Below are 19,799 nucleotides of genomic sequence, written 5' to 3'. Positions count from 1 at the left end.
TCTGGCTTCCCAGCGGCCCTGATGCCGGCCTGGGGTGTGAATCTGCAGCCCTGAGGTTCTGAGTGGAGACACTGACCTCCTGGGGGCAGAGCGGCGGGGACCACGTGGCCCAGCTATGAGCAGGCATTGCTAAGACGGGTCCCTGCGTCTCCGGCCTAATCGCTGCGGAAAAGAGAGAGGAATAAAGGTGTGGTGGCCTCACAGGGACACCTGCCGCCGCCGCCTCCGGCAGTCTGCGTACACATGGGATGCGCCAGCCTCCAGGAGATGGACGCGGGCCGGAAGCTGACAAGATGGTCCCCTCTCCCCTCCCCGTCTTCCTTCTCTTCACGGTTTCCCTGCTGTTCTGCTGGATTCTCTGTTTTCATCTCCATCAAAATCCACCCAAAATATACTTCTTAACTCACAAAAATCTGCGTAGTACGTTCAAACTGCTTTATGTCTGCCATACTCTCCAGGCCCCGGTCTGTCCCTCCCCGGATTCGGTTGTGCCTCCTAAAGGCTGTGCCCTCTTTTCCCCCCGAATGTGCTCCCTCCACAGACACAAACTTCCTCGGAAACCCGGCCAGAATTGAACCCAGAGGAGTTCTTGTAGAACCCCCGGCCGATCCCCTAGGGCTCAGCGCACCAGCTCGGGGAACACTTGTAAGAAGAGGAGCAGTGCCCTTCCCGGCGGCCTCGCGGGGCAGGTGCCGCGGACCGTGGAGGTGACCCCCCGGCGTGTGGGCTCCACCTCCTCCTCTACTGAGATGCGGCAGGTGCTGGGCCCCTCATCCCGGAACTGGGTTTGACCCTCCTAGTGCAAAGCCCTGTGGGACTGCTTTGAGGGTCAAACCGCGCCCGAGTAGAAGGCATTTTCTGCATTCATGGGCGCCGCTCCCACCACAACTAACGCCACAGGCCGGTGCTAGAACCAGAGAACTCACCATCTCCTGCTCTGGAGGCTGGGAGTGCAAGGTCAGGTGCTGGGAGGCCCCCCTGGCTGTGTCCTCACCGGGAGAGAGAGAGCCTGGTGTCCCTTCCTCTTCCTGTGGGGACACCAGTCCTGGGGGGTCAGGGCCCCACCCACGACCTCACTGAACCTTCAGCTCCTCCTCACAGGGCCCATGTCCAAACTCAGTCACGCTGGGGTCAGGGCTGAGACCGTGAACGGGGCAACACGGGGCCCGGCCCTGCCTGTCGCTGACCCCTCGGCTGGGGCGTGGAGGAGGCTTGAGGGTCACCTGCTGAAGACACTTGCTGTTCTCTGAGTCCCCAGCCCTGGCCACCGCCCCAGGCCCTGGCTGCCCTTGGAGACACAGAGCCCCGCAGCCTCGAGGCTCTTCTGGCCGCCTCCCTCCAGGAGTGAGGCCACGTCCTCGCAGCTGCCCGCCTCTCCTCACATCCCCTGCCGGCCGCCCCTCCCCGAGCCCTGACGAGGCCCCCACCAGTCTGAGAGCTCTGCCTGAGCCCCTGGGACCTGGCAGGAGGGGAGAGGCCCCCCACACCGGCCAGCCCCTCCCCGGCTCATGGTTCTGGACGGTCTCACCCGCCACCTGTTGCCGCCTGCGTCCTGCAGGTCCTGGGAGTGCTGTGCGGACGGACAGCCGAACCACGTGGTAAAGGCGGGGAGGCAGGAGAGGAGGGAGGAAGACGGAGGCTCACGTCGGGGGTGCCCTGCCTGGGCCATCCCAGCGCCCGCCCCGCCTGGCGTCTGTGACCCCGTGAGGGAGAGAAAGACACCTGACCCCGACCAAGACGGACCTCCTCCTGGCCAGCCAAGGCCAGGGAGCAGCTGACGGCGTCGCCCCACGGGCGGTGCGTCCAGGCTCCGGGGAGGGTCCCAGGCTCCGGGGAGGGTTCCGGGCCCCGGCTGCCCCCGCCGCCCTCGCAAGTGGGAACTGCGGCCACGTCAGCACCCCAGGGAAGACACGGCTGTGACTCTGAAAACGGGTGGAGACCACACCGACTTTGAGGATTTTGTCCATTGAGGGCCGTGATTTTATAACAGCAGGAAAAAATATTAAAGAGAAAGCAGAGAGGAGAGGCTGAAAATCACAGCAGCAGCAGACGCGTTTCAGCTGGGCCCCCAGCGCTTCAGGGCCTGGAGACCCGCCAGGGCTCTGTGCAGGACCCCTCGGCAGGGCTCCCGGCGCCTGAAGGTGTGACTCCGCCCCTCCCGCAGCCCCAGCCTCGGAAGTCGGCAGAGTCGCTCCGCGTTGCCTGGGAGCCCCGCGGTGTCTGCAGGCCGGCCTGCCCCCAGCGGGGCCCCAGGGCGCAAGCCCTCATTGTTAGTGACCCGCTTGCATCTTTACTCAGCGACAAGCCTGACGGACACGGGGTGGCCGTTCAGGGGAGCCTACCGAGTCCCACGTGACCCAAAGAGAGGAAGGACGCTAGTTGGAGGCGCAAACGCAGACTCGATGTTTACAGGTGGGTGAGCTGCGGCCCCAGGGACCGAGTCCCACCTCGGCTGGGGTAACGCCCAGAAGTTGCCGTTGAAATGCTTCCCAAGTGGTTCTGGTGCCTGGGTTTGAAGACCTTTGCACTTTGGGGAAATGAAGGCAAAACCGCGAATGAGCAAGGACAGTCGGAGTGCTGGCGAGCCGTCGCGGAGCCCGCTCCTGGACAACTTGGGTGATGGAGCCCTGGCCCCAGGCAGGCCGGAGTCCAGACCCTGCGCCCAGGGTGGCCGTGCCCGCTCGCGCTTCCACCAGCGGGAATCTGGCCTCTGGGGAAACAGCTGCCGCAGGTCCCTGTGTAACTGGAGCTCATGTTATCAAATCACTTAAAGAGAATTTAGTCGCTAACTCATACCTCAGCGCGTTTGGTAAGCGTCTGAAGCGTGAATGACAAGCACGTGTAAATCACACTGATGGGATACAAACGCAGATGCAAAACCACGACCCGAGCAGCTTCAGCAAGAAGGAAGGACTAGGCTCCCGGTGGCCCCCACATTGGCTCTGGGCTGTGGCGTCAGCTTCGGTCACGCAGGTCCTGCTGTCGAGAAAGAGGACGTGGAGAGGCAGGCAGACTTTACTACACAGACTCTTCACTGAGCTCTGAACACACGAGGAAAAATTTTTTGAAGTGAACTTTGTATGTGTTCAGTTTCCTGGTTGTCTCTGTCTTCTTCCACCAAATGCGTTTGTCCTTCTTGCAAGAGCTTTGTAGGAACGTAATCCACGTACCACACGACTCGCCATTAAGATACACCATTCAACGGTTTTTAATATTTACAGATGTGTCATTGCTCATGAGCAGAAACACAACTGATTTTTGTCTTTGATCTTGTTACCTGCAACTGAGCTGCAGCTCAGCGCCGTGCGCAGGGCCCTCTGGGCGGCGTCTGAACCAGGCTCGGGTTGTGCTGGAGCCGAGTCTCGGAGGACAAATCCTGGAAACGCGTTCCAGCTTGGGGAGCAGAACGTGAGCAGAACCTGTGGGTAACTTTTAGGAGTAGCAGTAGTTCGATGTGATCCAAACACAGGACCCTTCGCGGATGGTTGAGAGGTGAACGAGAACGGGGACCAGCAGCTCATCGGGCACCACGCGGCCGGAGCACCTACTCCGTGCCCGGCCCCAGGCTGAAGCCGGCCGGGAGCCACACGAGCCTGCCCAGGGGTGGCTTGGGTCACAGGAGGAGGAGACAGATGACGTGGTGGAGCAGGGCATGGTGGTTGTAGGGCCTGGGGAGCGTGGCATACAGAGATGTTTCCACAGATGAGGGGGAATGTGAACCAGGACTCAGGGCCTGGCTCATGGCGGGGCCTCAGGGTGCAGGAGGTGAGCCGGGAGTGACAGGTGAGCTGAGGACCAGGGCCGGGCAGGGAGGAGAGAGGGTGAGGAGACAGATGAAGAGAGCTGGCAGGTCCTCCGTGGCCCGGCGACACCGAGAGAGGACCACGCCAGCCAGCCTGTGTCACGGGGGCCGGAGGCAGGCCCTGCAGTTCAGAGCACACTTGCCCGACAGTCAGCCGACAGCAGGAGGAGCCCAGCCTTGTCCTTGTGCAGGAGGAGATGTGGGGTGGAGAGCGGGGGCGGCCCTGCCGGCAGCCAGCAGGCCCCCACTGTCCCAGGGACCCGAGCACCCCAGGGGGACGACGCAGGCCGGGCCACCAGACCCCGCCCAGAACCCGCGAGCGGTGCAGCCGCAGCCCACAGGCTACCTTCCCACTCGCTCTCCTGTTGGAGTCCGCTTCCTGAGTCTGTGTTTCCTGCGTGTGTTACAGTACACGCAGATTACATAGGAATGTGCGTTGTGTGTGCACGTTGCGCACTATAGCAGTCTCGTTTCCTGTGCGTGGTGTGTGTGTGCTGTTTACCACCCGTGCGTGCTGTGTGGACACGTATGCACTTGGTGTGTGTAGTGCACGTTACATACCATGTGTGCGTATTATGTGAACATGTGCGTTACACGCACGCGTGCACGTTACGTAACAGACCCTATTCCTGCGCATATTACATCACGTTATGTGCATGTACGCGTGCCGTCTGTGGGGTGTGTGTTATGTATAAGCCACAGGTGCATGTTACACGAGTGCATTTCCCGCAAGTATCACAACATACGCATATTATATGTTATCTATCCATATTGCCTATGTGTACGTGCATTTTCTATGCCTGCTGTACGTGCACATCACACACTAATAGACTCTGTTTACTGTATATGCATGTTGTGTGCCGTAAGTGCGCGTTATGTGTGAACACGTCGTTGTATTCACAGGCCGTATGTGCACATTATACACTGCAGTAGGCTGCTTTCTACGTATAGTACGTGCATATCATATACTATCCATGCATATTACACGTGGACATGTATGTGTTTTATATATAAACTATATGTGCATATTATATACCATATGTACATGTTATGTGCACACTGCACACCGTAATAGACGCTATTTCCTGTGTGTATTACATGCAAGTCACACTGCACATGCATATTACATATGGGTGTATGTGTGCTTTATAAACCACGTACATGCATATTGTACACTGTGAGCCTGTATTTCCTGCATGCGTCATAATATATGTATGTTATGTGTGTTATGCATTACATGTGCATTGTACATAGACGTTTACGTGCATGTTGCATGCTCCAATAGGATCTGTTTCCTGTACATGTGACATTACGTGGCGTGCATGCGTGTTATGTGTTACACGTGTACGCGGTCGTCTGTAACAGTCTCATTTCCTGTGTGTATTATGTGGACACCATGCACTGTGCATGCGCGTCATGTATGGACACGTGCGTCGTGTGTACGTACCACGGGTGCGTGTCCTGTGCCAGGATGCAGCCTGTATTTTCTGCGTCTGTTCGGTGACCAGTTGGAAGCAACAGAAACAGAAGCACAAGCAGAAGCCCTGGGACAACAGAAAGCAGAGTGACGGAAGGAGCGTCCCCAGCTGGTCCTGGAGTCCAGTGAGCCCTGAACTTCACCGGCGCTGGCCCGGGAGAAGTTAGGGTGGCAGCGACCACAGTCACAGTCAGGCAGCTCAATGAGTGACACGGAGCGTGCCCTTCTCCTGGAACATGCTCGCGGCTCTGCCAGCACACAGTCAAGGGGACGGGAGCCCCCAGGGCCACACGCCAGTGGTGGCAGCACTGGGACCCTAACCCTAACTAGTCAATGTCCGGAGGCCACCGTTCCAGCCACTGGACTCGGCCGCCTTCCTACCAGGAAGCGCAGCTGGGGTCCGCATCCAGCAGCCGCGAAGCCAGCACCCTCCCCGAGCTGGCACCTGCAATCTGAGGGTCTGTGTGTGACGCTGCAGCTTACAAAATAAGCTTTTTTATCCTGTTTCTTCTGAGTAGAACCTTACAGATGGAAATCAAAACTCTGAAATAGGATGTCAGGACAGCCTGGTTTAGTCCTCGTGTTGATACAGACAGTGGCCTTGAGAAGCAGTGGCCACCTCCGCTCCTGACCTGCTTGGGGAGAACATGGCATTGACAGTTCGTGGCCAACAGCTCAGCTTGACACGCAGCAGCCTGCCAGGCGGTATTACTGATTAAACAGCAGGTGGTGACTTTTAGCTTCTTAAACTGAACCACAATGCTCACTTCTAGTTGAAACGTAACTCGTTTTTCCCCGCAGATTGTTCGTTGTTTAATACTTCAAAATCTTGCTGTCAGGGTACCTGGTGAATCTGCTGGACATTAAATACTTGTGGTTGCTAGAACCACACCTGGGAGCATCAGAGTTTTTAACATTCTCGTACTTCGGAGCAATCAATGTGGTGCTCTTTTAAAAAACGATTGTTCACAAATGAATGCTCAGACCAGGAGTGGCCACAGATGAAAGCGGCCCACGTGTGGAGGGGCGGGGTCTCAGGTGGCTCACCTCTCCACACGGGCGGCCGCCCGCCCGCTTTCGCACAAGCCTCACTTGGCGTTTCTGTGCTCTCTCCGCAGACCAGCAGTGCTCATGGTCCCCGACTCTGCACTTCGATGAGGAGAGGCGCTCGCCTGCGCCCAGGACTATGAAAGGGCTACCCGGAAGTCGGAACCCGCCGCAGCTGTGCTCCGGCCACACGTGGGGCTTGGCGCCCCCCGAGGACTGCGAGCTCGGCCACGGCCACCTCCACCACGGGCAGGAGGGGCGGCAGCCCTACCTGCTCCGCCCGGCAGAGAGCTGCCCCGTGGACCACCACCGCTGCTCCCCCCGGGCCTCCGTCCACTCGGACTGCGTGGTGATGCCCGTGGCTCTGGGCGACCACGTGTCCAGCAGCACCTTTCCCCGGATGCACTACAGCTCCCACTACGACCCCCGGGACGACTGCGCTGCGTCCCACGCCAGCGCCAAGATCAACCGGATCCCGGCCAACCTCCTGGACCAGTTCGAGAAGCAGCTCCCGCTGCACCGGGACGGGTTCCACACGCTGCAGTACCAGCGGACGTCCGCGGGCGCCGAGCCGCGCGGCGAGAGCCCGGGGCGCATCCGGCACCTCGTCCACTCCGTGCAGAAGCTCTTCACCAAGTCCCACTCTCTGGAGGGCTCGGCCAAGAGCAGCGTGAACGGGACCAAGGGGGACGGCCGGCCGGACGACCAGCACCACGGCCAGCACGCCAGGCACGGCAAGCGGAGCAAGAGCAGGGAGCGCAGGCTCAGGTCGGGGCTGAGCAGCCGGTGGGGCTCGGACGACAACCTGGACGGCGACGGCGCCTACCGGGCGCCCAGCGCCATGGGCGGGCCGCACGTGGGCCCCCTCGCCCGCTGCTACCCCGACGCGCTCCCGGGCCCCTTCGGGGACCTGTCGCTGCGCACCTCCAAGAGCAACAGCGACGTCAAGTGCTCGGCCTGCGAGGGCGTGGCCATGACGCCGGACACCAGGTACATGAAGCGGAGCTCCTGGTCCACCCTGACGGTGAGCCAGGCCAAGGAGGCCTACCGCAAGAGCTCGCTGCACCTGGACAAGCCGCTGGTGCGCCCGGAGACCAAGCCGCCGCTGCGGCCCTGCCACTACCTGCAGGTAAGGTCTCCCGGCAGCGGCGGGCGGGCGCCTGGGGGAGCCCCCTCCTCTAGCCCGCAGCCGCCTTTGCGCCTCGAAGGCCGAGGGCTTGGCAGCAACTGTGCAGTGCCTCAGCCCGCGTCCTTTTTCTCGTTGGAGAGGGGCGGGTTTGGCCAGAGCGGGTTCGCTGGCTTCCCTGACAGGAGCATCTTTAAACCTTCAGGACACCGAGGCGCATGGTTGTGGAGAATGCACCTGTTCCTCTGGGGTGCGGATGAAACACATTCACCAAAGGCAAAAACAGACTAAACACGGTGGGTGGGTGGCTGGAGGAGGCGCACCGTGGAACTCCGTTTTGTATAATTTCCTTCCCATCTCAGCGCCTCATCACGCTGTGGCTGAGTGTGCTGGGGGCGCCCCGAGAGGCACCCACCTCTTTTAAGGAGCTCCTGCCCTGACTTCTGTCAGTGCAACAGTGCTGTCAGCAAAGACTGAAGGTCTGAAGTTTCCCTTTAGAACATGTGCAGTCAGATTCCAGTTCAGCCACTTCGCCTCTCCCGACAGCAGCTGCTGAGGGCTGCGCACCGGGTTAGAGATCTTCCCAGAGCAACGGGTAACGGTGCTGAGTGCCGGCTGAGTCACCAGGCGGGCAATTAATGGGACTATAGACAACCGGGAGTCTTTCCAGGCATCAGGTGGCTGCAGATCATTTTAGCAGCTCCGACTGCCATCTGGTACCTTGTCCAAAACCCAGTGGTTCTGTTTTAAACGGAAATGTTATCCAAATTGTTTTTGCGGGCAGATTTATTCAAGGAGACAAATTGGTAGTCGGATAAAATATTATTTTTATAGCAATGGAAGGGACAAGTCCTGCTTGTAGTGAGCGAGCTCTGGTAAGACATAAACATGGCGGCTTTGCCTGGACACGTCTAAAGGGACCTGATGAGGGCGTCCAGGGCCCCGTGCACTCATTCTTAGAGAAGCAGACCTCTCTCGTCTTTCTCTGTTTGTACCTGGGAACTCTCTAACGCGGTGTCCCCTCAGTACTTCAGAGTGGACCTCCAGCTGTGGTGCTGGGTCCCTCGGAGCCAGACCCGCCACCCAGCTTCTGGAACCATCCATTCCTGGCTCGTCTTGTCTCACCCACGCCCCACCCTCCTTCCCATCCAGGGCACGTTGAAATAAACCCACACGGCCCACCGCGGACAGAGACCGGCACACGGCGAGCTGGACCCCCTCCAGTGCTTCGTCTGTGGTTCCCAGTGTGGCTTGTGCCTGTGACGGGCGGTCCAGAATGTCACTGAAACGAATTCTTCACTGAGTGATGGTGGGGTTCTGAGTATTTGCCAGCTGTGAGTCTGGTGAATCCTTCTGCCTCGTTAATCTCATGTACATCAGACTTTGTGGTCAGATTCAGCAGTGGGTGAGAAAGGCACTCTGAAAATCATCGGCATCGCCTAGCCCTCTGATGCCGTGTGGGTGGACGTAACCCACGCTCACCGGTTACAGATGGCGCGGCCTGTGTGTGACGAAGGACGGTGAGGAGTGTCCGTGGTAGGAAATCAGAGACAGGAGGACACGTGGCCGGGCCTGTCTCCCGTGGGGACTGTCTTGAGCCTCTAGCGGCCGGTAAGCGGCACCCCCACTGTGGAGACGTTGCCCGCTGTCCCCGGGAAAGGAGTGCCCCCGGCTGGGAGCCACAGGGTCGTCCACAGAGCACAAGGTTCGCCGCTAGTTGGACTTGGGTTCGTCAGAAGCCGGCGCTCCCCTGGGCCGGGGAGCAAGCACCACCCCCACCGCGCCTCCCACCCCCGCTGCGTCCCCGCCCCCGCCGCCCTGCCTAGCACCCCTGCCTCCCCGGGGAGCGGGATCGGCTGGGAAGACTTTTTTACGAGACACCTTCCCAGGCCCCCCGAGGCTTGCTGACCACCTGACCACATGCTCTCCGAACCCCGGCCCGTCACGCAACTGTCTCGACAGCTTTCCTGCCACAACAGTGGCTCCCAAACTGACCAGCCAAGGCTCCTGCTTGTAACAAATACCTCACAGTGCCGCCTTGACTGCTCTAAAATGAAATTCCTGTGTAACCAACCTACACGCATGTTCTGAGTATGCAGCTGACCCTGGAGCGACGCGGGTTTGAGCTGCATGGGTCCACGCACGGGCAGACTCCTTCTCAGCAGCAGACGCGCCTGTGCTGGGCGGGGTGGCCCGCGGCTGGGGAAACCCGGGGGCTGCACCGTGCGTGCACAGGGCTGACGGTGCGTGGCACTCGGACTTCCCTCTGCAGGGAGGGTCCGGCCCCCCAACCCCCTTAATTATATAATGTGCCCGGACTCTAATAAAACAGAGAAACTAAAGGCAGGTGAAGATGAATGGCGAGGTCCTGCTGCGCAGCACAGGGAGCTATATCCACTCCCTTGCAATGGCCTGGAATGGGAAGGAACATGAAAAGGAACATGTGTACATAAACCTGAATCACTGTGCTGCAGGCCAGACACCAACACAACACTGTAAACTGGCTCTACTTCAAGTAAAAAAATAAGCTGTCTTCTTTTTCTAAAAAGGGGAGTAACTTTTATCCAAGAACATGAATTTTAACATAAAAGCGTCTTGGCACGTGACAAACATGTACTGAAGGAGGTGATCGGAAGCTCGTCTCTGGCCGAAGACTGACCTCACTGAGACGCCCGGAGGGGCTCTGATGACCAGCCACACCGCGGATGCGCCAGCCTGAGGGGGTTTTTGGAAATGGTAAACGGTTCTCAGGGAAGCATCACACCGAACCGAGTTCTCTTTCCCTTGATTTACATGGTAAGTTGCATACCTGAAAAAGTCACTGTTCATTAAAACCATGCAGAAGAAAAGGCAAAAACCCAGCAAGCTTTGGTTAGCGTGCAAAGAAGGGTCAGCTCCCAGGCTCAGGTCATGACAGACGGAAGAGCCGCCAGCAGCGTCAGACAGGCACGCGCCAGGCACTCTTGGGGCGGGACTGCTTCCTGCTTTCCTGAGAGCGAGCATCTCTGGTCCCGGGATGCGGGCCGCGCTCCCCGGGGGTGCAGAAGTCACGGCTGCCCCAGATGGAGATCGGGGTGGCCCCGGCGGGCGCCCCCGCTTGGAACCGCTGTCCTTTCGAAAACCTGGAACCGAAGAGCCCAGCCGTACTGCTCTCAGTTATATCCCCAGAGGCGGGTGTACCTGGCATGCATTTAAAACAAGCAATCAAGTCATGGAGTGAGCGGAGAAGACATTCCCTGTGGGGACTCACAGCGTTTGGGGCGTTTTTCCTTGATTTCCACCCCTGAAAGAGAGTATTGTTACCAAGCCCTGGCCCTTGTCACCTGGGCCCTGCTGCCTGATAGGCTAATACGCCGCATTCAAGCCTGCTTGATGCCAGAAACAGGAGATTCCAAAATGCACGCTAAACTCGACCTCCGGGGAATGCTCTTCAGAAGTTACAGATCTCACTCAGCACTCTGTGCAGACAGGAAATTAGAGTAATTAATTGTCACTCACTGCAGCAGAGGCCACACGGGGTCCGCAGGTCAGGGCTCCTGTGGGCGCAGGTTCACCCCTGCGTTCCCCCAGGTCGGCCCCCCGGACGTCTCCTGCCGCAGGTGTTTGACACGGGCGCTTGCCCAGCAGTCACTCACTGAGGCACAGTGCGTGCCAGCGTCGCCCCTCGTCCTCTCGACAGTCCTGAGGCGCCTGCAGGGAAGCGGCCTTCGTGCCCTGCGCCTGGGTCTGCTCTCCCTCCTCTGGTGTTGAAACCTCTTCTGTCAACGGCTGCGACACTGGCTGCTTAAATCAGAAACAAAAAATACAAGCTGGTCTCATTTGTTAGCTAATTCACAGGCTGCTGGGGAAAAAAAAATCTTTACTTTGTTATTTTTATGGAAACATGTTTTTAATTCACAAAAATTCCCTAAAGCTGCCAACGGGAACGCATTTTCATCGCGAACGAGTTCTCTCCATCTGTCCCGGCCCAGCCTCCAGCCTCCCTCCCCAGAACGCCCGCCCCGTGGCTGAGCCACTCCTCCCCACTAAGCGGGGACACTTGGAGCCTGTGCCTTTGGGTGCCTCTTTCTTCCACCTTCATGTCAAGTCCCAGTTAGTTAGAACCCTGACCTCACCTCCAGGAAGTCCTCCCAGGTCTCCACCTCTCTGTGGATGGCTTGGTTCCATCCCTGATCCCCTCTGCACCTGCCTCTTTGGTCCTAATTAAACCATAATTTACTGTATTTTATGCCAGTCTCCTCTGCTGAAAGATATTGTCATTCAGGACTGAATTTTCTTAAATTAAAAAAAATTTTACTTTTAATTACAATAGCAATATATATGGTCCATGTAGAAAACTGAGAAAATAGAAGCTTAAAGAAAAAACTACTGGGAAGCCCACAGTCACTGTCTCCCAGTGATGGTTCCACATCCTTCCGGCTGTTTCTCTGCAAAATGCAGGCACGCCTGTCTTTAAAGTGTAAGAACACGGAGGGCCTACTCTGCTCTAAATATTGACCCCACCACGTGGACATCTTTCCACGGCTAAGTGTGTCTTCTGAGCCGGATCCGTGATTCGGTTGTAGTAAATATTTCACACCGCCCCGATCAGATATTAGAGTGTCTCCTCCCTTTACCCAAGCGAAGAATTCACAGTCCCTGGCATGAGCCCTGTTGTCTGGAGACACCTTCATGGCAGCGACATTGCCGGGTCAGAGGGCATGGATAGACGGAAGTTCTGACACGTTTCCATGAAGACTGGGCCCCCGTTCCCGCCTGGCGTGAGATGGTGCCACATCTTTCTCCATCCTGGAGATTTGTTCTGATTGCTGAGAACTGACTTTCCCGTCGTGGGCTGTAACGTGGGAGGTGTCTGACCACGTGTTCTGAGGAAAGGGGTTTCAGCTGAGAATGCTGCCTTTCCAGCCAGGCTGCAATTCCCCGGTGGGGATGGTGGCAGTCGGCTCATCGGCAACATCGAAACTGGGAGGACGGCAGGACCCGGTTTCAGATGAACTGATGTGGGTACAGAAGTCCCTCGGTATTTGCACCAGGAAGAGCCCCACCCCGGGAGACTCTGAATGTGGCATCGCTTCCTCCTCTGTCTCTGTGAAGCGCATGTGGGAGATCCCCTCCCCCAGCATGACCGGCGCACGGAACCCCGTGAGTTGTGGGTGCGTCCATGGAATTGTGCGACCTCCACGCGCTGCAGACCACTGCCTGGTGTGGGTTTGCTTTTGTAAACGTGCACGGCGGGGGAGTGTGGGACGGGACGCTGAGCTGCGCAGAACAGTGGTGGGTGGTGGGGACACCGGATCAGACAAGGTCCGTGACTTGGGTGTGTCAGGGGAGGTGGACACCGAAAGATGGGCCGGCTTTATCCTGTCTGTGGCTTAGCCAGCACTCAGGCCGGAAGCTTGATGGAGCAGCACGGAGGGGTGTCCCCCGTGGGCGTCTGCTGGGACGCGGGACGGGGGCAGTGGTCAGCTCTGTTGGGTAAGCTGGCCCAGCGCGCCTCCCCCGGGATGCCGGGCCCTGGCTCGATGTGGCGGTGCAGCCCGTGGCACGCGGCAGGCCCTCCTCCGTCCCTCCTTCCGTTTTTCCTTCTCCTTCCTCCTCTCTTTCCTCCTCCTCCTCCTACACGCCGGAGACCTCTTTCTTTCCAGTTTTCTCAAGTTTCAGCGACTTTTGTACCAGAAGGAAATAAATCTGAATGTTGGTGTTCCTTCCTAGGTGCTGAGACGGCAGGTGGGATGTCTCCCCGTCCTGCTTTGCCGGCACGGACTCCCTCTCACCGTTACAGTGCGGGGAAAGGCAGTAACTGGCTCTGGTGTCCCTGGGGACCCGCACGCAGTGCTCTGAGGACATCTGCCCTCACCTGCCTCGAGAGGAGACGCCAGGGGCCCTTCCGGGCTGAGTCTCCCGGGCGCGGGGTCAGCGCCAGGCTGACCGTGTCTGCTCTCTCCTAGGTGCCTCAGGACGAGTGGGGCGGGTGCCCCACGGGGGGCCGAGACGACGAGATCCCCTGCCGGAGGATGCGGAGCGGGAGCTACATCAAAGCCATGGGCGATGAGGAGAGCGGGGAGTCGGACTCCAGCCCCAAGACGCCCCCCCCAGGGCCCCTGCTCCAGCCCCTCGGACAGAGGCCGCTGGGAGACCTCCAAACGTAAGCCCCAGCACGCTGCCCCCCACCCCGGCCCCAGTGTCCTCTCCGCACGGCTGACCACTGCCAGCTGTCCCTAAAAAGTCCTGGGTTGAAAATGTTAGACTGCACATAAAACAATCAGACTCTGCGCTGTTACTGCAGAGTAATTACGGAGGTACACCTGGGCCATGTCTGTGTCAAGTATTAATTTTAAAGCAGCTCTCCTTGCCGGTGGCGCACCGGCGCCTCCTCAGAGCACCCCGGTTGTTGACCAGGGGCACGTCTGTGTGAGTGTGAGTGAGTGTGTGAGTATGAGCGAGTGTGAGTGAGTGTGAGTGAGCGAAAATCACAGCAGAGTATTTCTTGTTTACTGTAACGTTACACGTGCCTGTGGAGGCCGCACGCCGTCCGCAGGGGAGGGGCAGGACGTGGGTCCACTTCACAGCTAGAACAGCACACGCTTTGTATGTTTGTCCAGAAATACACAGTCCACGTGTGCAACTTGTTTCACAAAATACAAACCAGGGAAACGAGGAACTCGATTACTCCTCTGTGAACTGTGAACATACGACTGACCCTTAACTGTCACCGTGCTGTGTGTATCTGGCCCGATTGGCTAAGTCTGGATATAAATGCAAAAACTGCCTGCTTTTCCCACCGCGAGCTGTCTGTCATCCCGTGGGAAGGTCCGAGGAGATTTGCCGGTGCTGTGTCCAGAGCGGCTGCAGCCTGGACAGAGGATGAGGCTGTGACCGGGGTGTTACCTTGGTGTCGGTCCACCCCCACCCCCGCCATGCACACGGCAGCACGTGGAACCAGGTGTGATTTCTTCTCCCAGTAAATCCCCCGACCTGTTAGTCTCCTTGAAGGATGGGAACTAAAACCCTGCAGACGTGAACCACACCTTTGTGGCCTGCCTCCCTTAAGTGCCACAGCAGTTGCGTTGGGGACGCCAGGCAGGAAGGGGTGACTGTCAGTGCCGTCTGCCGCCTCCCTCATTTGTCCGCTGAGGCCCTGCCTCACGGAGAAGATGGTCGGTGGAGGGGGTTGTGAGGGCGTGGCCGGGAGCCCAGCCAGAGCCTCGCCCTTTGGAGCTCACAGAGGGAACTGGGGGAGGGAGGCACGGGTCACAGAGAAACCCAGGCTTGGAAGAGGTTCTCACTGGGAAGTTGTGCTGGGGGGAGCCAGAGGCATCACTGACCCTGCCCCCCGCATCAAGGGCTGCACCAGACCTCAGTCTCCCCGCCTTGATGTGGGGGGGCTGGGGAACACCTGAGAACGTGGGGTCCCTGAAACCCTCCCTGGGCGCCAGCTGTGCTGAGCAGGCCGTGGGGTTTGAACCCCTGGGTAGGGGGCTGCCAACATAACTTCTCGTGTTAAAAGTGTGTCATTCATTTCGTGATCTTGCACATTAAAAGAAAACCATGAGAAAGAAAAGAAAAAAAAAAGCAAGCAGTGTAGTGACCGCGAGCAGGCATCAGGCCTCCTTAAGGATTATGCACTTTACTTTCCTGTTGACAAGGTACCCCTCCTGGCCTGCGGACCCCCTGGCCCGCGCTCGCACGTCCTGTCCCCACGCCTGACCTCTCCCCCGGGCACTTCAGTCCCCTCCCTCGGGCACTTCAGTCCCCTCCCTCCTCAGCACCTGCAGCCCGTCCCTCTCCTCATCTCAGGGGCTGGCCCGCGGCCTCGTACCAGGCGCCCACGCTGACAGTGCTCAGAGGACAGGTTAGGAGTCTGCATTTGTAAGACCCACTTCGTTACCCAATACAGTAAAAGTTCCCCCAAAACCCAAGGGAGCGATGGAGAGGCAGGGCTGCTGGACCACACTTTGAACAACGTGTCCCCTGGACAGACCTGCACCTGTAAGTAGTAACATGTTATTCGTGGCAACGTGGCCAGGAATAGCAAAAGCTGAAAATAACCCCAAGTTCACCATTACAGTCCTGACTGAATAGCAGATATACACGTGTTCAAACAGTAGAATGTTACTAATGGAACATGGTAGAACGTTAGGCGGCTGTGAGAAATGGGGAAGACTTCTGTGTGCCGACACGGAGCGATCAGAGCGCGTTCAACAGCCAAGTGCAGAGCGTTACTAAATAACGTGCCGCCTTTCACATAATGGGAAAATAAGACGACAGCTCTTGTCCGTTTCTATGACGTAGTGAAACCACGAGAATAAGTAAGAAACTAATAAAACATGCTTACCTCTAAGGAGTGAGGAGGAGGCAGGCGCAGCAGGGAAGGCCCAGGACGTCTCAGTATGTGCCTTTTATATATCATGCCGACCTTCGTTTGTGCAGACGTGCCATCTACTCAGAAATACCAGGACTTCGAAGACACAGTGAAAGACGGTAAAGCCACTCTCAGGAGACAGAGCGGCCACGGGATGGACAGGTGACACTGGCGACAGGACTGCCAAGAAAACTTTGAAATAACAGATTATTGCAGTAAAGGGTCTAAGGGGACGCGTGGACTCCACAGACAGGAAAATTACAGGACGGGGGCAGCGAGAAGTGCTGTGAAGGAAGGTCACGTGTAGGAACGACGAGCTTTGCTGACCGGCTCGTCGGTAGACGTGACTGAGTGGTAAGCAGTGAACTCGAAGGCAGGTGCACAGACACCACCGCACTGAAACGCGAAGGAGAAAACGTAGGGCGCGAAAAGCAGAGGAGCGCGTTTAAGAGCTGCGGGGAGGCGTCAAGCTGTCCAGCACGGAGGAGCCCCGGAGGGAAGAGAAGTCAGAAGACGTAACGTCCAAGAATTCCTGAACGTCATGAGACGTTAAGTCAGAGACTGAAGAGCTCGGAACTCTCGAGAAAGATGAACACCCAAACAACGAAACAAACAAAAGGCCTCACCCCGTCTCCCCATCACGTTCCCACCACCAGAAGCCAAGGGTAAAGGGGACTCTTACAGAACAAGACGCTACCTACAGAGGAACAGACAGTTTCAGCTTCTCAGCATAAACTCTCCAAGCCAGAAACAACGAAGGGAGATGCTTAAAGTATGAGAAGAGAAGCTGATTCACCCAGAATTCTAGACTTAGAGAAAGTACCATTCAAAAATGAAAATGAAATAGAGACCTTTTCACAAAAACAGAAGTTGAGAAAAGCATTGTCAGCAGACCTGGTACCGTGAGAAAAATTACAGGAAGTCCTTCGAGTGTGGCTGTTAAACAGCGCGGTGCCAGACGGACTCCTGGGGCCATGCGGGGCTCCGAGGGCCCGCGTCCGCGCTGTGACAGCCCACGCGCGTCTCCGTCCGGTCCCCGGAGCTGTGCAGGCGGCGAGGGACACGGACGGCCAGCAGCTGGGCCCCACCTGGCAAAACTGAGGACAGAGGGCGGTGACAGTGCACGCAGTCCCTTTGGGGTGAGAAGCAGACGCTGGCCTGGGGCTGAAAGGGGGCCGCACTTCTCCCCGGCTGCCCTCGTCTGCTGTGTTCCCGGGGACCGCGCTGAGTAAAGAGTTCAGAGAGAAGAGGCCGTAAAATCTGAGGGCGAAGTCACATAACACCAAGCCCGGCAGTGGCTGTTCTAAGTGCCTTGTGTGCGGTTCTCCCAAATGCAGTAAAATGATTTCTTCTCCTGAAACCGCCGTCTTCCTTGGTAAACGATGCTTCACGTGTGAATTCACATGCTTAGTCATCCAAGAAATAAGTGTGTGTTATGAACTAAGTATATAAATAAGACAACATTAATAAATAAATAAATGTACCAAAAATAAAAAATAGAAATAAAAAATGTAAGAATTTAAAAAAATGAGCATACAGATTGCCAGGATATTAACGAGGCACCAAAAACCAGTCAACTGAAAATGACAGAATTCTTTTTCACAGTTAAAAAAGTAAGGGTTTGATGACCTGAATTGCTTTTGCAATAACCACTTTATTAGGATAAATGTTGTTTAAATCTCGTTTACTGTGAAATGTATCAATATGTATGTATGAAAAATATTTACGTTATTTCTTCCCAGAGCCTCCAAAGAGAACTCAGTCTGGCTGGCGCCTTGCTGTCCGTGTGTGGGGCCGCGGCCAGAGAACCAGTCCCACCGCGCCAGACTGTGACCTACGGTTCTAACGTGACCTAGCACAGGAGGGCTGCGCTCAGCCACTGAGTTCATGTTAACGTGGCGTTAGTCAGGGTTCTCCTGAGACACGGGGCCTGTGAGGAGCTGGCTCCCATGCCTGTGGAGGGCAGACTGGCAGGCTGATGGCCCAGGGGAGATGCTGCTGCAGCTCAAGTCTGAAGGCGTCTGGACGCCTCCTCTTCCTCAAGGAGGTTGATCTTTTCTCTTAAGACCTTCAACTGGTTGGGCGAGGCCCACCCGCATCCTGAGGGCAGTCTACTTACTCAGTCTACCAGTTTAAATGTTAATCACATCTTCAAAAAAAACTCCTTCACAGTACTGTCTAGACTACTACTTGACCAGGTATCTGGGTCCTGCAGTCTAGCCAAGTTGATGCATAAGATTAACCGCCACACACAGCAGTGGAAAACTAATACACGGAAGCACCAACGTGTTAGGAATGGTCATCTCTGGGTGGTGGAGTTGCAGCTGAGTTTTACCTTTTTTCAAATATTTCCTAAAAATTTTCCAAAAGCGTATATTAGTGTTAAAAGATACTGAAAATCGGCTTCTCTGTCTTCTAAGCCCCCTCGTAACCGGTAAGTGCTGTTTTCCCAGTAATAACACTGCATTTAAAGCAAACAATCCTTGTGTTGCAAAGTTACCAGAGTAATACCTTTATGCTCGGTGACTTTATTACACTTCTCTGCTACAAGTGGAAGTATGGTTTTATGTGTGTTCTAAAGCCATAAAGTGAAACTTATTCCCGGGAGTATGCCCACGTGTTGTGTCTCCAAGGTCATTTTACGTGAGATGTAGTAAAAGAAGACTTGCAGAGACACGTCCCCAAGCTGTCACCAGGGAACCCCTCTTCCTTGATGGAGTGAAAGGAGTGGGCGCTGAGCATTACTGGTCCCGAGAATCGCCTCCAGCTCTAGCACCACGACGTGCACGGGGGGGGGGGGGGCAAGGGCCTTCAGCATCCCTGGTCCAGAGAGCCCAGGGCTTTTCCAGCACAGTCTCCCCTCCCAGGGCTGCCCCCGTCTGCTACCGGTGACTTCTGACTCCCGGGATGTCCCCGTACTGAGAGGTTCCCATTAGCCATCTTCCTGCACATTTGGTGCCCTCGTTCTTCTTCATCTTCTGTGTTTGTCTCTAGTTCCGGATTAAATTACGGCTCCCTCGAATGGCAGTGAACACTCATTTCTTTTTATTACCCCGATAACTGCCGTGCAGTCCCCCAGACATTGTCAGCTGACTGGGGCACCACGTCGGATCGCTTCCATGACGGGTTACACTGCTCTTTTCATTTCAGATGGATGCGCATTTAGTGATGCTCTCCAATCACAATAGGATGCTCGATCTTACTGCCTGTAGGGTCTTACATGTATATGGTGGCGTATTCAAATAGTCACTAAATTCAGCATTTATCATTAAACATTGCAACGGCGAAAGAACTCTTTCTTTCTTCTTAAGCAGCATGTACCTCGCATTTTACAGGGTGGTAGATAATCAAATATTTAACCTATAAAATCAGCAGTCAGAAAATACAATGGAGTGAGGAGAATGGAAACGCGTATTTAACTGCCGCGGTGATATTTAATTTCAAGCGCTAACGGGAGAAATTCTGGAACAAAGGCAGCGGTGGCAGCGTGGAACAGAATGTCTTCTCTGCACATACCACCTGACGGGGAACCGATCCAGTTTTCTGTTTGTCTCACTGGCCAGACTTCGCTCCAGGTCCCTTGAGAGCAGAGGCCGTGGCTGAGCTATCCTGACGCAGAGCAGGTGCTCAGTGGTGTCTGACGCCCTGAACTGCTCGTCAGGAAGTGGTCACTGGGGCTGATCAGGTGGGTGTTAGTGGTGATTTTTACTGCAGCTTCGTGTTCCAGTCGCCTCATTTGTTAGGCTAATAAATGCCCTAAAATTGCTCCTGAAGGTCTTGGGGAACCCCTGAAGGGGTTCAGTAGCCTAGACGGTTTCTGTCTTAGGAAGATGGATCTGACTGGGGGACACGGTCATGTGTCTGTCAGGAAATCCCAGTGAGGGAGAGCAGACTGCGCTGGCAATGGCAGGGGGACCGAGAAAATGGGTCGGGAAGTGGACCTGTTAGGGGATGGTGCTGAACAAAAGGAGCAGGGACGGAAGAC

The 19,799-nt window shown here is 56.5% G+C and overlaps 1 protein-coding gene across 1 annotated transcript in view; it reads left to right on the top strand.

Annotated features, from left to right (window-relative positions):
- DLGAP2 (DLG associated protein 2) overlaps positions 1–19,799 on the top strand; it is a 440,996-nt gene that overhangs the window by 373,937 nt on the left and 47,260 nt on the right. The window contains exons 6-7 of the mRNA XM_064477626.1: positions 6,398–7,455; positions 13,401–13,597. Coding sequence (XP_064333696.1) covers positions 6,398–7,455; positions 13,401–13,597 — 1,255 coding nt within the window. The remainder of the gene's footprint in view (positions 1–6,397; positions 7,456–13,400; positions 13,598–19,799) is intronic.

The sequence above is a fragment of the Camelus dromedarius genome, chromosome 22, assembly GCF_036321535.1.
Source record: "Camelus dromedarius isolate mCamDro1 chromosome 22, mCamDro1.pat, whole genome shotgun sequence".
In the NCBI taxonomy this organism is placed as follows: Eukaryota; Metazoa; Chordata; class Mammalia; order Artiodactyla; family Camelidae; genus Camelus; species Camelus dromedarius.
The sequence above is the reverse complement of the archived record's forward strand: the minus strand, read 5'-3'. Positions and strand labels throughout refer to the sequence as shown.